We start from the raw sequence: 15,665 nt of genomic DNA, 5'->3' as shown, positions 1-15,665 counted from the left end.
TTGTTGTACCCATCAGGAAACCCAGCGCCCAGCCCCACGGCCACCCCAGGAGGACCACCTGGACCCCCCTGTTACCCCCAGCCCCCTGCACCCCAGTCCTGCCCCCTATTCCCCCCACCCACACAGAGGCTGGATGCGGGTGGGCGCCAGGAGCCGAAGCTTTATTGAGGGCTGGGCTGGGGGTGCCACCGCCACTGTGGGGCAGGGTGGTGGGCAGCGCAGAGATCGGACACCCCAGGATGGGCGCTGGGGGCAGTGGGGCAGGACTGGGACCCCCAGGAAGGGGCGCTGGGGGCAGTAGGGCAGGAACAGGACCCTCAGGAGGGGCGCTGGGGACAGTGGGGCAGGACTAGAACATCCCAGGATGGGCACTGGGGGCAGTGGGGCAGGCCCAGGACCCCAGGGAGGGGTGCTGGGGGCAATGGGGCAGGCCTGGGACCCTAGGGAGGGGCACTGGGAGCAGTGGGGCAGGCCTGGGACCCCAGGAGGGGCGCTGGGGCAGGGCCAGGGCCACCCGTCGGGCCCTGCTCCACAGCGGCCGCGGCTCCCGACCGTGGGTGGGGGCGAGGGTGGGGGTCACCGCAGTGCGGGTGCTGGGGGTCCATACAGAAAGGCCGTCATGGAGCTGGGCAGGTGACGGGGGGCACCGCAGCCCCCCAGGCTCCTGCCACTGGGCGCTGCCCCACGGTGCTGGGGAGGGGGCAGACGGCCCGTGGGATGCGCCCCACGGTGTGGGGCACTAGAGGCCGAGGGAGCCGGTGCCCGAGTCCGTGGACTGCATCTCGCTGCCCCCCAGCACCGTGGGGCCAGCTGAGGGCCTGGGCAGGCTGGCTTCTGGCACCTGTGGGGCAGGGGATGCTGCTGTGGTAGTGCCTGCCCCACGTCACCTGGGGGGCACAGCTGCTACCGGCTGCCAGTCCTGCCCCACAGCCCCCCCCCCCCAGCATGCTCAGCCCCTCCCTCCCCCCCCCCGCCCCGGTATCACCCGCTCCTGCCCCATGGTGCCCCGAGCAGTCCTGGCCAGGCCCAGTCCCCCATGGCCCCCAGCCCCACAGCTCACCTCCTCAAACTTGTGGGCCTTGTAGTGCTCAGCACCCTTGAGGAAGTGCAGCAGGATGAGGTCGCACAGCACCGAGCCCTGCAGGGATGGTGGTGCTGGGGGTGGCTCTGGGGCCTGGGGGCACCCGCTGCCCCACGGCCCCCTTCCTGGCACCTGGGGATGGACTGCGATCCTGTTCCCACCGCTATGGGGCCAGGCTGCAGGCCCATCCCTGCTGCTGTGGGGCCAGGCTGCAGCCCTGTGTCCACCGCTATGGGGCCAGGCGGCGGTCCTGTCCCCACTGCTATGGGGCCCGACTAGAGCCCGCTGCCGCCGCTCACCACGCCGATGGAGGTGAAGGCTGCCACCACGTTGATGAGGGTCGGGACAATGCTGAATTTCCCAGCCTGGGGGGTGCAGAGCACGGTGTCGGCAGGGGGCCGGCCCCCCACATTGCCCCAGAGCAGTTGACAGTATCCCCCACCCCTTCTGGCCGCTGAGCCCCAGGGGGGGGAGGGGAAGGAAATGGGGGGCCCAGTGAGGCCCCCGCTGCAGGGGGCTACGTACGCTGCCGTACACCAGGATGTCGAAGCGGATGCCAAAAGCCTTCGTGAGGGTGCGGTACTCGGTGCCGTTGGGCCAGCGGTAGTACTTGGCCGTCCTGGGCATGGGGACCCATGGCAGGGGGTTGTGCACGTGCCCCACACTGTGCCGAGGGTGCACGCGTGCGCTCCCGTGTCCGTGGCACACGTGTGTGCTGTGCACGTGCCTTGCACTGTGCCAAGGGTGCACGCGTGCGCTGCTGTGTCCATGGTACGTGCGCGTGCGCTGTGCACGTGCCCCGTGCCATGCCAAGGGTGCACGTGTGCGCTGCTGTGCCCGTGGCATGTGTGAGTGCGCTGTGCATGTGCCTCATGCTGTACCGGGGGTGCATGTGTGTGCTGCCGTGTCCGTGGCATGCGTGTGCACTGCGCATGTGCTCCGTGCCGTGCCGAGGGTGCACGCATGTGCTGCCATGTCCGTGGCATGCGTGTGCGTGCTGTGCACATGCCCTGTGCTATGCCAAGGGTGCATGCATGTGCTGCCATGTCCGTGGCATGCGTGTGTGTGCTGTGCACACGCCCTGCGCCGTGCCGGGGGTGCACACGTGCACTGCCCTGTCCGTGGCATGCATGTGTGCACTGTGCATGCGCCCTGCGCCGTGCTGGGGGTGCACACGTGCACTGCCCTGTCCGTGGCATGCATGTGTGCACTGTGCATGCGCCCTGCGCCGTGCTGGGGGTGCACACGTGCACTGCCCTGTCCGTGGCATGCGTGTGCGCGCTGTGCACGTGCCCCGCGCCGTGCCGGAGGCGCCTGCGTGCACTCCTGTGCTCGTCAGCGTGTGCACGCGCCTGTGCCCGGGGGCCCTTGCCTGAAGTTGTAGCCGGGCGAGCTGGCGCTGTGCTGGGTGCTGCTGTCGAGGCGTGCGAAGGAGTAGCGGGGCAGGCACAGCTCCCAGGCCCGGTCCAGGTCGCACACCCAGCTGATCTTGATGCCGACGACGCCGCCCTGCGCGCCGGGGTGGGCGTGAGCGTGGGCCCAGTGCCAGTGGCGTGGCAGGCAGGCGCCCGCGGGGCTCACCGTGGCTGCCAGGGCGGCGAAGTCCTGGCCGGCGAGACGCGCCACGTCGCCCAGGCGCAGGATGGGGCAGAGGGGCCGGCGCGCCGGGTGGAAGCGGCAGCGGCTCAGCTCCGTGGCCGTGGCGCCCGGCGGCATGTTGGCCCTGCGGCGGCGGGGGGAAGGTGGAGGGGGCGCGCGTGGGACCCCCGGGCGCCCGCCGGGGCCCCGCGGCCCCCCCTTGCCGGCACTTACTTCTCGAAGCCGAAGAGTGGGAAGCGGATGCTGTTCTTGACGAAGAGGGTGAAGTTTTCGGCCTCCAGCATGACGGGCCTGCGGGGATGAGAGGGTGACGGGCACGGGGGGGGGGGGAGTAGGGACGGGGGGAGCCCCACTGGGCCCCCCGCCTGGCGCCGGGGCCGCACTCACACGTCCACGGCGTCCACCTCCGGCGGGCACCAGCCGCGGATCTCGCAGGTGCGCAGCGTCCTGTTGTAGCTCACGCAGCGGCCCGTCAGCAGCCCTGCCGCGGACGCCCGTCAGCGCGGCGAGCGTGCCGGGGCTCCGGCGGCCCCCGCAGGCGCCGGCCCCGGCGGCACGCACGCTTACCGCCTGCCGCGGGGCTGTCGCTTTCGCAGTCGCTGTCGGCGATGCACCGGTACCTGGTGTCACTCTGCGGGCGGAGGGTGGTGAGGCGGCGTGGGGACCCAGCGTTGGGGGGGGGGACACACGCCGCGCGCCCCCTTACCTCCGGGCACAGCCCCTGCACCTGGTTCTCCGTCAGGATGCGCTTGGTGATGACCACGAACACCGCGGTGCCCTGGGGATGCGCCGGGGGGCCGTCAGGGGAAACCAAGGCAGGGCAGGGGCGCCGTGCCCCCCCCCCGCCCCAATCCCCCGACCTGCTCGGGGGTGACGTAGTCGGCGGTGTCCAGCACCCGGTCGGCATATCTCCCGACGCCCTTGACCTTGGTGACCACGGAGGACTCGATGGCGGTGTCGCGCACCTGGTAGGCCTTTTCGTGCAGGAACACCCACCTAGGGCGACATGCGGCAGTGGGGTGAGTGGCGGCACCACGGCCCCTCGCTGCCCGCCCCCGGCCTCACCCGCGGCTCCCGGGACACTGGGGGCTGCCGGAGCGACTGACAGTCCTCCAACAGGCGTTCGTCACCTGCCTGCACCCCCACTCCGGGGACTCTGCTGTGAGCTGCGCCCTGAGGAGCGGGCGCTGGGGGTTAAATACCTGCCTACGGCTGTACTGGGCTGGGGGGTGGCTCTGCCATGGCCAGATGCAGGGCATCAGGTGGGGCTGCGCACCGCACCATGAGGTTGGGGGGCACACCCGCCTCGCCATCACCCTCTCCGGAACATTGTCACCCCGTCACCCGCACCGACGCTGGTGCCGTTGCTGTCCCCCTCCTCGGCACCGCGGCGTGCCCCGCCACGCCCTCCCGTCGCGGTCCCCCGTGCCGCCGGCGCTCCCGTCACCCGCGCCGCGACCCCCTTGCCGTCCTGCCGCCCCCACCTGCGCTGCTCCCTCCTCCGCTGCGTCGCCCGTCCCGTGCCGCCACCCGCTGCTCCCGGCCCCGTCAGCCCACTCCCACCGCCCCTGGGGCACCGCCGGCCAGCCTGTCACCTGCACCGTGGCGGTGCCGCCGCGCGGACTGTCACCTCCGCCTGTCCCCCTGCCCGCATTGCCCCGCGTCCCGGCGGGCAGAGGGGCCACGGCTCACCCCACGAAGTAGCAGAGGATGAGGAGCTGCACAGCCCGGTTGACGGCGCCCACCACCCAGCTCTTCACCACCACCGACTTGGCGGTCTCGTAGGCGAGGAAGTCGGCCAGACAGCGGGCGCCACGGACGGCCATGGAGGCGCGCGGGGGGCGCTGCCGGCGGCACCGGGGCAGAGGCAGCGGCGGCGGCGGCGGCGGCCCCCTCTCCGTCGCCCGTCTGCGCCCTGGCGCGGGCAGCCCTGCCGGGAAGTGGGGACTGGCGGGGTGCCCGGCCGCCGCCTCCCCCCGCACGGCTCCCCCCCATGTTGGGGGGGGGGCGCCCCATGATTGGAGGGCGGTTGGACCTCCCCCTCCCCAGGGGGGGAGCCTTGTGTTTGGGGGTGCCCCGGGGAGCGGGTTGGGATGTGCCTGGTTTGAGATGCCTGTAAGGGTGGGGGGCTGCCTGCTTTGGGGGGGGGTCTCCCACACGGGGGTGCTCGTTATTGGGGTCCCCCTTTGGGAGGTATCCCATTTTGGAGGTGCCTTGTTTTGGGGGTCCCTCTGCGAGGGGTGCCCCTTTTGGGAGTGCTGCATTTTGGGGGTGCCCCGGCTTGGGGGGGACCACGGAGGGCCCCCGTTTTGGGGGTGCCACTGGGGGGGATGCCTGTTCTGGAGGCACTCCTGGTTTGAGCCTCGCTTTGGGGGTGCCCATGGCTCAGGAGGGCCCATGTGGGGGCCACAGGGGTGCCTCTGCGAGGGGTGCCCCGTTTTGGGGGTGCCTCGGGTTCGGGGTGCCCCGTTTTGGGGGTGCCGCGTTTTAAGGGTGCTCTGGCTCGGGGTACTCCGTTTTGGGGGTGCCCCGTTTTAAGGGTGCTCTGGCTCAGGGGGCCCCATGTGGGGGCCACAGGGGTGCCTCGGGTTCGCGGTGCCCCGTTTTGGGGTGCCCAGTTTTAAGGGTGCTCTGGCTCCGGGGGCCCCTTGTGGGGGTGGCGCCCCGTGCCCCGTCAGCCCACGGCCCCCGCGGTGACGTCACGGGGCGCCCCCCCCCCCGCCGCCGGCCAATGGGGGCAGGGCTGCCCGCCCGCCGCGGAGCGGCGCCCCCTCCGGCCGGAGCCCGCCGGCTCTCTATGGTGGCAGGTGAGAGAGCGCCACAGGTGAGGCTTCGGGAAGAGGCTCTCCTAGCCCCCTCCTCCCCAACATCTCTATGGCGGGGGAAGGCGCAGGGCGCCACGTCCTCTCTAGCCGCAGTCCTCCGGGCTCTCCATGATCCCGCCCCGCGCGTGCGGCCCGCGGTCCTCCCCCGCCCCACGGTGGCGCCTAGAGCGGCCGCGCCATGGCACCTCTCTATGGCGGAAGTGGGGGCGGGTTCCGGCGGCGGCGGCGGCGGCGCGGGGGAGGTTCAGCGCGAGGTTCGTGTTGCGCAGGCGGGAAGAGTGGCCGCGGTGCGGGGGAGGGGGGGCACCGGGCTGGGGGGGGGCCGGGGCCGAGGAAGGAGGAGCCTCGGGGAGGTGGGGGGCTGGGGAGGAGGCCGGAAGGGGGCCTGGGTGAGGGTGAGGGGCCGTGGAGGGGCAGGCAAGGAATTTGAGGGGCATCGGGGAGCGCGGGGGGGCGGATCTGGAGGTTGGGGGGGGCGGGGGAGGGTGTATGGGGCCTGAGAGGTGGGTCTGGGTGTTGAGGGCCTTGGGGGAGGATGTGGGGGACAGGCCCGAGGGCGGAGGACCTCAGAGTGGGGGGCTTTGGTGGGTACCTGGGGGCAGAGTTGTGCTTCTGGGGCCTTTGGGGGGGCAGGGCAGAGGAGTAGAAGCAGTGGGGGGGTGTGGAGGGGGGATTGTGGAGTGCCTGAGTGGGGAGAGCCACACTGAAGGAGGACTGAGGCCTATAGAGGGAGGTGGGGGGTGGCAGGGGATGACCCTGTGGTGCAGTGGGGGGAAGGAGTGGGGGGGCAGATGGGGTGCTGCGGAGGGGGTGGGGGGTCGGGGCTGGCAGGGGTTAGAGTGCCTTCAAGGATGAGCTTTGGATACGCAGCGGGTGCTGGGGAAAGGGAGGACAGCAGGATACAGGGGAGGTTGGGCGGTTGTCTGGTTGTTCCATGGCAGCTCCCGGTGGACTGCCTGTCTCCTCCAAAGTGGGTCAGGCCGTGTCTGTCCCCAGGGACTTTGGGCTCTGGCCACTCGAGGGTAGGGATGCAGGATGCAGACAAGGCTAGCTGAAGAAAGGGGGATTTAGGTGCAGGAGCAGGTGGAGAGTGGGGGGTCCTGGGATGACCCTGCTTGTTTCTCCGCTTTTCAGCCCTCTGTGCTCCTGTTCATCCAGACTGGGCAAACCTCTTACCGGGATAGAAGCCTTCTCTGTGAGGTGCCTGAGGGGGTTGAACTGAAGGAGTCTTCTTGCTGTGCTCTGCTCACCCTTTTCTCCTCCTCCAGTGCTGCATCGTTCAGACGTTGTCTTCACCTGCCACCCAAACAGGGCATGCCGGGCTGAGGAGGGAACTGAAAGAGTCACTTCTTGGCGTCCTTCCTCTCTGAGAATTCAGGTGCCGCAGCTTTCCCGGCCCCGAAGCTGCCATGGCCGACACGCTGGAGTTCAATGAGATATACCAGGAGGTCAAGGGATCCATGGTGAGAGCCCAGGACAGAAGCCTGGCAGAGGCAGGGCTCCCCGTGGCTGCAGCGGGAGCATCTTGCAGGCCCACACGCTTGTCAAAGCCTTGTGTTGCTCGCTGTGTCTCTTGGGCCGGAGACGAGCAGATGACGCATCAGTGTGAGATGTGGCCTCATAGAAGTAACGCTTGAGATGCCTCAGGCACCTTGCTGTGCACTGGGGCGTGGGCCCCACATCTCTTCTGCCTGGTCCTGGCAGAAAGCGCTTGGCTTATCTTGGCCGGAAACAAGAGCGGAGGTGCCTCATTTCTAGGGCTGAAGTGGTTTTGGAGCATCAACAGGGGCTTTTAGTGCCTGCCTGTTGTGGAGCTAGCAAGGCTGTGGTTGGGAATGTTTCCAGGAGCAGGGGTGCCAGCGGTAAATGCCTCCCCCCTTCCCCCAATTAATGCTGTAACTACTGTGAGAGGGTTGTGCATTGTACATTGACTTGTTCTAGTGCTGGGGAAGGGGCAGTGTGGTCCTGTGTTGTTGAGTATCTGTGGCTCACCCTTAATCTCATGGCTTTTGGGAGACTGTTCCCAGAGTTATGGCACTGTTTGGCGGTACAGAGGGTGCTGGTGAGAAAGGACTGTCTCCTCGTTGTTTGAATCCCGTATTAGGCAAGGAGCACTTGGAGGACTAAGCCTTAGGGGGGATGCTGAAGGGAGCCCTCTTGTTTCACCTGGAGGGGTTATACAGCCATCTGTTTGTGCCAAGAGAGGCAGCTCCCTGCTACAGGGCCCGATGGCTGTGTCTGCCTTGGGCTGTCCCCACTTTCTGCGAATGTGAGCGCTGGGCGAGCTGCCTCATGCCTGCCTCTCCTGTCAGAATGATGGTCGTCTGCGTCTGAGCCGCCAGGGCGTGATCTTCAAGAACAGCAAGACAGGGAAGGTGGACAACATCCAGGCGTCGGAGCTGGCAGAGGGCGTGTGGCGACGCGTGGCACTTGGTCATGGCCTCAAGCTGCTCACCAAGAACGGTCACGTCTACAAATACGATGGTTTCCGGGAATCGGTGAGCCCCCAAGCCCTGTTTTCTCTGACTGATGGCTGAGCCCTGCTGTGCACATGCCCACGCATGAGCTGCACAAGCTCTTCAAAATATAGAGTTCACTTCCCCCTCCCTCCCCAAAATACGGAGTTCACTGGTGGGTTTGTTTTTTTCAAAATGTGGAGTTCGCTTTTTCTTTTTTTTTTTCCCCAACACCATCCATTCTCTCGTGGGCTTGTGCTGCTGCCTCTTGCTTGTCCTGAATCTAGCTCTGCTGCTTGTGAACCTTGCAGTGCCAACCTCCTTCCCCTTAAGAACAACTCTGACTGCAGGTTTTCTGGCTGCTTCCTTTGCACGTGGGACTCTGTCCTCGTTATGCACTCTGGGCAGTGCCCATGAGCACCTGGTAGTTTCTTATGTTTTTCCTCTGCTTCTCACCCTGGCCCAGGAGTTTGACAAGCTTTCAGATTTCTTCAAGGCCCACTACCGCCTGGAACTGGCGGAGAAGGACCTGTGCGTGAAGGGTTGGAACTGGGGGACGGTGAGGTTTGGAGGTGAGTTGTGGTGAGACAGGAACACAGCCCAGTGACTGGGTTACTGCAGAAAGGGAATCTGTGCTGGGTGCAGACAGGACCTCCCATCCTAAAGTAGCGGAGGTAGGTAGGTATCCAGTAGCTAGGAGCAGTTTCTCCTCCCAGCAGCACAGTTGTTGCTGCAGCACCTGTTAACAGCTTCAGATGCTCTTCTGGGCATCTGCAGCTACCTGCTTCCTAAGGGGTGGACTTAGGAAGAGGGTGGATGCTAGTTATCTTACGAAAACAGGAAATAGATGCAGGCCCCAAATCCCAGGGGAAGATCTCTACAGACAAAGGTTGCTCAGTGAAAAACAAAGAACTGTGTGGGAGGTCTATGTTTGGCAGTGCCAGTTCTAGAAGGAGCCTGGGGAGCTGAATGCTCCTGTATGCTTTGAGACCGGTGGAAAATGGGAATAGACAGTTCCCTTCTTTTTGCTTGTGTTCAGTCTCTTTCTCCTGGGCCTGTGGCTGACCACAGTTGAAGGAGAAAGCCTGGAGATTTGGGCAGGAAGTATGGAGATGAAGAGGGGAAGCGTTGCTGGAGTTTGAGAGGAAATTGAGGTGGCTGCTGCTGGAGATGGGCACTAGGATCAGATTCACCTTGGGTCTGCCCAGCATCGTGGACCTTAGACTCTTATTCCTGTGTTACAGAGTAGTAGTTTCGATCCTGTTGTGACTGGCTGCGTCTCCTCTCTCCACCTCCTGTAGGACAGCTTCTCTCCTTTGACATTGGGGAGCAGCCAGTGTTTGAGATCCCCCTCAGCAACGTGTCTCAGTGCACAACAGGCAAGAACGAGGTGACGCTGGAGTTCCATCAGAACGATGATGCTGAGGTCTCGCTCATGGAGGTTCGCTTCTATGTGCCCCCTACCCAGGAGGATGGTGTTGACCCTGTGGAGGTGAGTGCAGAGCAGCAGGTGGGGCAGAGGGGGGAGCTGGGTGTCCTCACCTGGTGCCTGACCTCAGCGCCTTTGCCTTGCAGGCCTTTGCTCAGAACGTCCTCTCCAAGGCGGATGTGATCCAGGCCACTGGGGATGCCATCTGCATCTTCCGAGAACTTCAGTGTTTGACGCCTCGCGGGCGATACGACATCCGTATCTATCCCACCTTCTTGCATCTCCATGGCAAGACCTTTGACTACAAGATCCCCTATACTACTGTGTTGCGCCTCTTCCTGCTCCCACACAAGGATCAGCGGCAGATGTTCTTCGTGGTGAGGAGAGGACAAGGGGTCTTGCCTCCCCAAGGGAAGCATGATGAGTATCAGGTTTGGGGGCTCTTGACTTCTCATCTCCTTTTCTCTTTCAGATCAGCCTGGATCCCCCCATAAAGCAAGGCCAGACCCGCTACCACTTCCTGATCCTGCTCTTCTCCAAGGATGAAGATATCTCACTGACTCTCAACATGAACGAGTGAGTCCCTCTCCCCTGGAACCCTGTGGACCCCACCTGGGTTTGGGGGCTTGGGAAAGCTGGGAGGGAGGTAACGATCCCCACACTCTGATGCTGGACCTAGTCAGGGGCATCTAGCCACTGGGGCTCGTGAGCTGTCTCCCTGTTTGTCTGCTAAGGGCTCTTTGGAGTCTGAGCTCCCTGTTCTTACTGTTGCCCTTTCTTCTGGCTGTGTAGGGAGGAGGTGGAGAAACGCTTTGAGGGACGGCTCACCAAGAACATGTCGGGCTCCCTTTATGAGATGGTCAGCCGTGTCATGAAGGCGCTGGTGAATCGCAAGATCACTGTTCCCGGCAACTTCCAGGGGTGAGGCGTGCTGCTCCTCTCATTGTTGGCAGTGGGACCTGGGCTCTTTCCCTTCCATGTGTGAGCATGGAGATGGGGAAGTGCCAATGTGTGGCTTGTCCCCTATAGGATAGGAGTTATTTTATCTTATATATATATTTTTTTTGTAATCTCAAATGCTGTTTGAGATTCCTCTCTGATTCTGACAGCAGGACCGGCCCCTCTCTTTCTCCTCTGTTTCTGTGATCAGGGAGAGGGCACTTTGCAAGATTTGGGGCTCACACTGGGGGAGCAGCTGATGGATTTGTCTGGGCTGCTGGGATCCTCAGTCTCGCTTTGGGGTGTACGCAGGGAGGGCATTAGCTCCCTACTGGCATAACATGACTGTATTTGTCCTCACAGACACTCTGGGGCCCAGTGTATCACCTGCTCCTACAAGGCCAGCTCGGGGCTTCTCTACCCACTGGAGCGTGGCTTCATCTATGTGCACAAGCCACCCGTTCACATTCGCTTCGATGAGATCTCCTTCGTCAACTTTGCCCGTGGGACCACCACCACCCGCTCCTTTGACTTTGAGATTGAGACCAAGCAGGGCACACAGTACACCTTCAGCAGCATAGAGAGGTGGGCATGGGGTGTGTGCCAGGGTATTGCTGTACCCACTAGCACTGTGAGGCAGTCCTGCTGACTGTGTCCTCCTTGTCAGTCACAAATGTTATACCCTCACTAGCACAGAAAGGTGATTTCTATGGGGGGATCTCCCCATAGAGATGTTTCAGGTGTGCAAGCACCTCAGTTCCTGCCTATCTCTGACTGGCCTCTCTCTCCTGCAGGGAGGAATATGGGAAGCTCTTTGACTTCGTCAATGCCAAGAAGCTGAACATCAAGAACCGAGGCCTCAAGGAGGTACCTGCTGAGGAAGGCCAGTTCCCTGTGCCCTGCTGGAACAGCTGGCCCACAGGCTGGGGTGGGAGAGGGCTAGGGGTTTCTTCCGTCCCAAATTTTGCTGCTTTTTCCTTTTCTTTTTTTTTTTCTTTTTTTTACCTCTCTTTTCTCTCCTTGCCCTTATAGAGGAAAAAGGTCCGTGCGATATCTCTTCCTCTTTCTCCTCCTCTTCCTCCTCCTGGTGCAGGTTTCCTTTGCATGGCTGTGGTGATCCATGACTAATCCCAGTAACTCCAGCATGATTTGTGAGAGGGGCCCTCACTTAACTCAATTAACACCTTAGAGGTGCCTTTTTTGCCCCCTCCCTTGATTCTTGGTGGGGAGAAGGAGGGGACATGGTGGGTGTCCCCTCCTCCCCTCCCAACTTGGCCCATGCACGCGTGTAGGGGCCTGCCCAGGGGCTGTGTGCACCCAGGAGCATGCCAGGAGTTGTAGTTTCCAGAGGTCGTGTGTGTGCAGGTGAAGGGAGAACAGAGGGCTGCTCTCACTCCATCTCTCCCACAGGGTATGAAGCAGAGCTATGATGAATATGCTGACTCAGATGAGGACCAGCACGATGCCTACTTGGAGAGGATGAAAGAGGAGGGCAAGATCCGGGAAGAGAACGCTAACGACAGCAGTGACGGGTCTGGGGAGGAGACTGGTGAGGGCTGAGGCTGGCTATGCACAAGGGACTGCCTGGGAGTCTGTCTTTGGTGCTCAAGGCTTCTCCCCGCTCTGTGAAGTCCTGCCCTGGGGGTTACTGCCATCCCTCTCTTGCTGGGCTGTCTGTCCTTGCTTTGCTGTAAGCTGAGCCCTGCAATCTCTCCTTCCAGATGAGTCTTTTAACCCTGGAGAAGAAGATGATGATGTGGCTGAAGAGTGAGTAGAGGCTGGGCAGGATTCTGTCTTGGGGTGGCTTTTGGAAGATGCTGTTTGTGTTTTGTGAGGGCTGTGTTGGGGACGGCAGTGGTGTGGGGCTGTATGAACAATGGAGTATGCACTAGATACAGCCAGTAGTGCTCTAGAAATCCCTGGTCCTAAAATTGTGAGAAGTAAGTTTAGTTCTGGGTTCTCTGCCTCCTAAACGGCATCATAAAATGCACAAGAGTTAAGAAGGGCAAGGGGAGTGATAAGATGTATGGGATGGCTTCTGGATGAGGCCTGGTTGAGGAAGCCTTGGCTCTTCAGGCTGGAAAAGAGAAAACGGAGGAGAGTGGGATACAAGTCCATATAATGCTGACTGGTGGGAGAGGGTGGATGAGAATCACAGTTGCCCTGTAGGAGCCAAGGGGCATCACGAGTGCTAGCAGAAGCCAGATTTGATCCGAGATGGATCTTCGTGTAGTTCAGGTGTGGAGCTCCTTGTTGGGTGCTGTGAACACCCAAAGCTTACAGGAATCCAGAAAATGACCAGCCATGTTCGTGGAAGAAAAATCACTAAGGACTGTTAAGCACGAATACAAGAGCTTCAGCTCAGGAAGTCTCTGAACCACAGGTTGCTAGAGGCCTGGAAAGTACAGGGGCAAGTCTTACTGTGTGCTTGTCAGTGCTACTTCTCCCTTACCTTGTGCTTTATCTCATTTGGGTTGGGATCTTGAGCTGTTCCTGAAGCCGAGTTTCTGCACACAGATTTGACAGCAATGCCTCAGCTAGTTCTTCCAGTGGTGATGGTGACAGTGATCGGGATGAGAAGAAGCCAGCCAAGAAGGCCAAGATTGTCAAAGACCGCAAGCCCCGCAAGAAGCAGTTGGAGGTGAGAGATTGCTGCTGATGGGGTAGTGAAGAGCAGGACGTGGTGTCCCTGGAGCATGGATTGCTGTTCCCTGTTGGGAGCAACACCAGGGGAGGTCCAGGTCCCAGTACATCAGCTGAGCTCCTTTACTTCAGCCTGCTTCTGCTGTAGTCTGATCAGGTTCACAGAATTACAGAATTGAAAAGGTTGGACTACATGATCTCCAGAGATCCCTTCCAACCCTCTTGCTCAAGCAGGGTCACCTAGAGCATGTTAGACAGGATTGCATACAGGCGGGCCTTGAATATCTCCAGAGAATGAGACTCCACAGCCTCACTGGGCAACCTGTTCCAGTGCTTTGTCACTCTCACAGTGAAGAAATTTCTCCTCATATTCAGGTGGAACTTTCTGTCCACCACCACCTCATGCTTTGCCCTGGTGGGGTCAGTTGTCCAAGTCTGGCTGCTCTGCAGACTATTACTCATCCTACTCAGATGAGTCTGAGTTGAGTCCCTTCTAAAGGATTTGTAGCCTGTGCCTAACAAGTCCTTTTGATTGTTGGAGACCTTGTCTCCAGCAGCCTGTCCAGTGGGTACTTTCCATTGTTGGAGGTGTGGCCTGATAATCCATCTTCCGTGATGATAGAGCTGAATTACTAGTGGGATGTAGAAGACAAAATGAGACCTAGCCCCATGTCTTGGGGCAGCCCTGAAGTCTTTAATGAATAGTGTTACACAAGGCTTTCATGCTTGTTCTCTCCCTACTTCCCAGAGCAAGAAAGGGAAAGACCCCAATGCTCCTAAGAGGCCGATGTCAGCTTACATGCTCTGGCTGAACGCCAGCCGTGAGAAGATCAAGTCAGAGCACCCTGGCATCAGCATCACAGACTTGTCTAAGAAGGCCGGGGAGCTCTGGAAAGCCATGTCCAAGGAGAAGAAAGAGGTTAGGTGCATGATGGGGAAGAACTTGCAGGGGGCATCTAGGTTGCTGTGCTGATGGGGAGAGCAGATCCTGGTCTAGGAAGGAGAGGCTGGACATGAGGAAGGAAGCATGGCAGGCCCTTGGTTGGTCTCAGGAACCTGACACTCCATAAACAGGAGGTCAGAAAAGCAGCTTTGCATTGGAGAGATGATGTCTTTGGGCTGGGGAGCTGCTGGATGGGCACAGTCTTGACCAAGGTGGTGAGGTGTATGGTAGGAGTGCTGGTGTGCGGTGGGTGGGGGCAGTGTTGGATTCTGGGGGTGCAGATGGTGGTGGAGGACTAGATGCAGGAGAAGGCACTGCCAACCTTGTGCTCTGGCTGCAGGAATGGGATCGTAAGGCAGAAGATGCCAGGAGGGACTATGAGAAGGCCATGAAGGAGTACAGTGTGGGCAGCAAATCAGAGAGCTCCAAGACGTGAGTATGCTGAGCAGAGAGGGCTGGCAGGGGCAGGTGGCAGGGCTTTGCATGTCTGAAATCTGCCTGTTTTCTAGCCACCATGGTGCCTAGAACTGTGGTGTATACTTGGCTGTGGGCAGTCAGCAAGGTAATGCTTCTCCTTTTGCCTCTACTCTCCACAGAGAAAGGTCTAAAAAGAAGAAAAAGAAGCAGGAGAAGCAGATGAAGGGGAAAGTGGAGAAGAAAGCTGCAGCCTCCAAGTCTTTGTCCTCCACCAAATCCCCTGCCAAGAATTTGAGTGAGAGCTTCAAGAGCAAGGAGTTTGTCTCCAGTGATGAGAGCTCCTCTGGAGAGAGCAAGAAGGAGGTATGGCTCTTCCACTTCTGTTGGTAGGCTCGGGTGGGTGTCCTTTGCCTCATCTTCTCTATGGTGTACTCAGTTCATCTCTTTGGGAATAGTACACCCATCCCACCTTTGTAGGGAGCGCACCCCTCTGGTACTTCTTGTCTATTGTACATTCATCTCGCCCTTGTGGGAGTGGCCTCCTGGCCCATCTTTATACCATGCGCAGCTGGCCCCTGCACAGCGGTCCTGTAGCGGAGGACATGTGTGTTCGGTGATGTTGACAACTCTGCCTGCTCCCAAGGGGGAGCAAAGCCCCTGCCACCAACCCATCCCCCTGCTTTGGGGCACGGGAGAGGCACACGAACAGGAGCTGCTGAGGTACTGCTGTGCTAACGTCCTCTCTTGCCGCAGGACTCAGAGGAGGAGGGAGTTGGCAGCCTGCCCCCCAGCTCAGAAGATTCTGCGTCTGGCTCGGATTAGCCCTATCCCTGCCATTTCCAGGCTGGTTCCCAGGTCAGCGAGAGGACTGGAGTGGGCCGGCCTGTGTCGGGGGCCTGGATCTTGGGCTACAGCCGGCTCTGAACCCACATTGCCACGACTTTGCGTCCTCCTGCCCATACTGCTGGGGGCAGGGAGACACGAGCCAGGGTAGGCAAACCCTCTCCCCTCAGTGCCTGGTTGGGGGAGCGAGACCTCATGGAGGGAGGCCAGGAGGGGCCTCAGTCTCACCTCAGCCCTGTTTCTCATCAATTTATTTTTTTTAAATACTCGGGCTTGTTTCAGTCTCCTTTTTTCTTTTTCTTTTCTTTTTTTCTTTTTTCTTTTTTTTTTTTTTTTTTGTATATTGGGTCCATTCATGTGACGAATTGAATAAAAAAACCCACCAAGGGAGCAAGTGTGGGTGCAGAGCTGGGGGAGGCAGAGGGAGCAGGGTGGGCTCCTTCTTCCTTCCCCCCACTGCGGGACCCTGGGGCTGAGTTGTACTGGGGCT

At 61.0% G+C, this 15,665-nt stretch overlaps 2 protein-coding genes across 4 annotated transcripts; one reads left to right on the top strand and one right to left on the bottom strand.

The window, feature by feature from the left end:
- Positions 1-140: 140 nt before the first annotated feature.
- P2RX3 (purinergic receptor P2X 3) lies at positions 141-4,506 on the bottom strand. The gene is made up of 12 exons (XM_062576376.1): positions 4,373-4,506; positions 3,541-3,676; positions 3,387-3,458; positions 3,248-3,311; positions 3,068-3,161; positions 2,894-2,971; positions 2,663-2,804; positions 2,454-2,590; positions 1,607-1,700; positions 1,381-1,446; positions 1,061-1,138; positions 141-841 (listed from the first exon to the last, which is right to left on the bottom strand). The coding sequence occupies exons 1-12, from the start codon at positions 4,504-4,506 to the stop codon at positions 740-742; spliced, it is 1,197 nt and encodes a 398-aa protein (XP_062432360.1). The 3' UTR covers positions 141-739.
- A 1,220-nt stretch (positions 4,507-5,726) lies between these two features.
- SSRP1 (structure specific recognition protein 1) lies at positions 5,727-15,441 on the top strand. Of its 3 annotated transcripts, none has more exons than XM_062577809.1 (17): positions 5,727-5,759; positions 6,640-6,968; positions 7,818-8,003; positions 8,428-8,533; positions 9,263-9,453; positions 9,537-9,767; positions 9,863-9,966; positions 10,183-10,311; positions 10,693-10,914; positions 11,124-11,196; positions 11,740-11,878; positions 12,051-12,096; positions 12,847-12,970; positions 13,721-13,891; positions 14,256-14,347; positions 14,512-14,695; positions 15,086-15,441. In XM_062577809.1, exons 2-17 carry the CDS (start codon positions 6,915-6,917, stop codon positions 15,152-15,154), a joined length of 2,121 nt encoding a protein of 706 aa, XP_062433793.1. In that variant the 5' UTR covers positions 5,727-5,759; positions 6,640-6,914; the 3' UTR covers positions 15,155-15,441. The 3 variants fall into 3 exon arrangements, with proteins under 3 accessions (XP_062433793.1, XP_062433794.1, XP_062433795.1); XM_062577810.1 differs by having other exon boundaries at positions 5,734-5,759; positions 6,774-6,968; XM_062577811.1 differs by lacking the exon at positions 5,727-5,759 and having other exon boundaries at positions 6,416-6,705; positions 6,817-6,968.
- The last annotated feature ends 224 nt before the right edge of the window (positions 15,442-15,665 follow it).

Source organism: Rhea pennata, chromosome 5 (genome assembly GCF_028389875.1).
Source record: "Rhea pennata isolate bPtePen1 chromosome 5, bPtePen1.pri, whole genome shotgun sequence".
NCBI classification, from domain to species: domain Eukaryota; kingdom Metazoa; phylum Chordata; class Aves; order Rheiformes; family Rheidae; genus Rhea; species Rhea pennata.
This window is presented reverse-complemented; position numbering and strand designations above follow the sequence as displayed.

What these genes read in the sequence shown, in the direction of transcription:
- P2RX3 (XM_062576376.1), bottom strand. Translation starts at nt 4,506, where the DNA reads ATGGCCGTCCGTGGCGCCCGCTGTCTGGCCGACTTCCTCGCCTACGAG. An exon ending in ATCCTCTGCTACTTCGTGGG is followed by an intron (nt 3,677 to 4,372) that starts GTGAGCCGTGGC and finishes ATGTCGCCCTAG; the next exon opens with GTGGGTGTTCCTGCACGAAA. An exon ending in CGACAGCCCCGCGGCAGGCG is followed by an intron (nt 3,162 to 3,247) that starts GTAAGCGTGCGT and finishes CGTCCGCGGCAG; the next exon opens with GGCTGCTGACGGGCCGCTGC.
- SSRP1 (XM_062577809.1), top strand. Translation starts at nt 6,915, where the DNA reads ATGGCCGACACGCTGGAGTTCAATGAGATATACCAGGAGGTCAAGGGA. An exon ending in GGGGACGGTGAGGTTTGGAG is followed by an intron (nt 8,534 to 9,262) that starts GTGAGTTGTGGT and finishes CACCTCCTGTAG; the next exon opens with GACAGCTTCTCTCCTTTGAC. An exon ending in AAATCAGAGAGCTCCAAGAC is followed by an intron (nt 14,348 to 14,511) that starts GTGAGTATGCTG and finishes TACTCTCCACAG; the next exon opens with AGAAAGGTCTAAAAAGAAGA.